General features: G+C 29.0%; 1 protein-coding gene across 1 annotated transcript in view; it reads right to left on the bottom strand.

Annotated features, from left to right (window-relative positions):
* Positions 1 to 455: 455 nt before the first annotated feature.
* The window catches only part of LOC113498795 (RNA-binding protein 26), a 45185-nt gene continuing 43965 nt past the window's right edge, over positions 456 to 1675 (bottom strand). The window contains exon 25 of the mRNA XM_026878940.1: positions 456 to 459. Within this exon, the coding sequence (XP_026734741.1) occupies positions 456 to 459 (4 nt within the window). The remainder of the gene's footprint in view (positions 460 to 1675) is intronic.

The raw sequence follows: 1675 nt of genomic DNA, 5'->3' as shown, positions 1-1675 counted from the left end.
GTATTAAAGCATGTTAGTAATATAATATCACCAATATTAAGTCATATATTTAATTTGTGTATTTTTCATGGTATCTACCCTAATAAATTAAAAACCACAATTATCAACCATTATTTAAGAAAGAGGACAAAGAGAACATGGCCTGCTATCGACCCATAGCACTCATCCCAATACTATCTAAAGTACTAGAAAAAGTTATATATGAAAATCTCAATAGCTACTTAGAGAGAATAAAATTTTAGCAGAAGAACAAATGGGTTTTCGTAAACATAAATCTATTAATATGGCAATTTATAAATTTTTAGCTAATATCACAAAGAAATTAGACTCAAAAACTCCTGTGTGTGCTTTATACATGGATTTAACAAAAGCCTTTGATTACGTAGACCATCAGATCCTAGAAAAAAAGCTTAACGCCTATGGTATAAGGGCAACGCACTAGGCTTAATAATGTCCTACCTGAATGAAAGAAACAAGTTACTGTAATCACAAAAATATGTCCAAGACAAAAGCAAGAACTAACATTTAAGTCTAATGTACAAAACATAAAATACGGTGTCCCTCAAGGGAGTGTATTAGGACCATTATTATTCCTCATTTATATAAATGACTTCCCCAGGTAATAAACTCTCTAATGGTCTTATTTGCCGACGACAGTACAGTTATGTTTTCAAATAAAGATTCTAAACTGCTGGAATCGGAAATAAATAATGGTTTAGTAAATATTATTGATTGGTTGAATGCAAATAACCTTGTTATAAAACCTAAGTAAAACTAATTTGATGGTTTTCCGAAATTACAGTAATTCTTTTATACCAGACATTAGTGTAAATTATTGTGGTCAGCCAGTTAAAGAAGTTACGGTTGCAAAGTTCTTGGGTAAAATGTTGACTGCAATCTAAATTGGAAGATACATGTTGAGTCTGTATGTACCAAATTAAATAAATTCTCATATGCGTTACACATGTTAGCAAAAACAGTAAACACATCCACTATTCTGACAGCATACCATGCGTACGTAGTCTCAACTTTACGATATGGTTTAGTTTATTGGGAAACTCAACAGATAGGCATGCCGCATTTATATCACAAAAGAAATGCATTCGCGCGATGTGTCAATTAGATAATATGATAGTTGTAAATCTTATTTCCAGTCACTGAGAGTTCTTACATTGCCATGCTTGTATATTTTTGAAGTCATTGTATTTGTAAAAAATAATTTAAATTCATATGAAACACTGCGTAGTAATAATCGACATAGTCATAAAATAAAAGTACAACCTAGTAGAACCACTCTTTTAAATAAAAGCCTATTTTGCATGGCACCAAAATTGTATAATAAACTCCCCAATTCCATTGTGAAAATTGATACTATTGATAAATTTAAAAAAAGACTCAAAGAATTTCTTATTAGTAAATGCTACTATGATATTAGAGAATATTTAGAGATAAGTTTTGACATTTGTTATTTTGCATTGTTATTTTTAGTTATATGTATTGTCTTTAGAATTTGTATTTTATAGTTACTTTGAACTTATTATTTTGTATTTTAATATTTAATATTTTGCATGCCTAATGGCGGAATATGTTATAGAACTATTTTAAACCTTAACATCTTTATTATGTACACATATTCGTAAAATAAAATTATTGATTTGATTTGATTTGATTTGAT

The sequence above is a fragment of the Trichoplusia ni genome, chromosome 11 (genome assembly GCF_003590095.1).
Source record: "Trichoplusia ni isolate ovarian cell line Hi5 chromosome 11, tn1, whole genome shotgun sequence".
In the NCBI taxonomy this organism is placed as follows: Eukaryota; Metazoa; Arthropoda; class Insecta; order Lepidoptera; family Noctuidae; genus Trichoplusia; species Trichoplusia ni.
The sequence above is the reverse complement of the archived record's forward strand: the minus strand, read 5'-3'. Positions and strand labels throughout refer to the sequence as shown.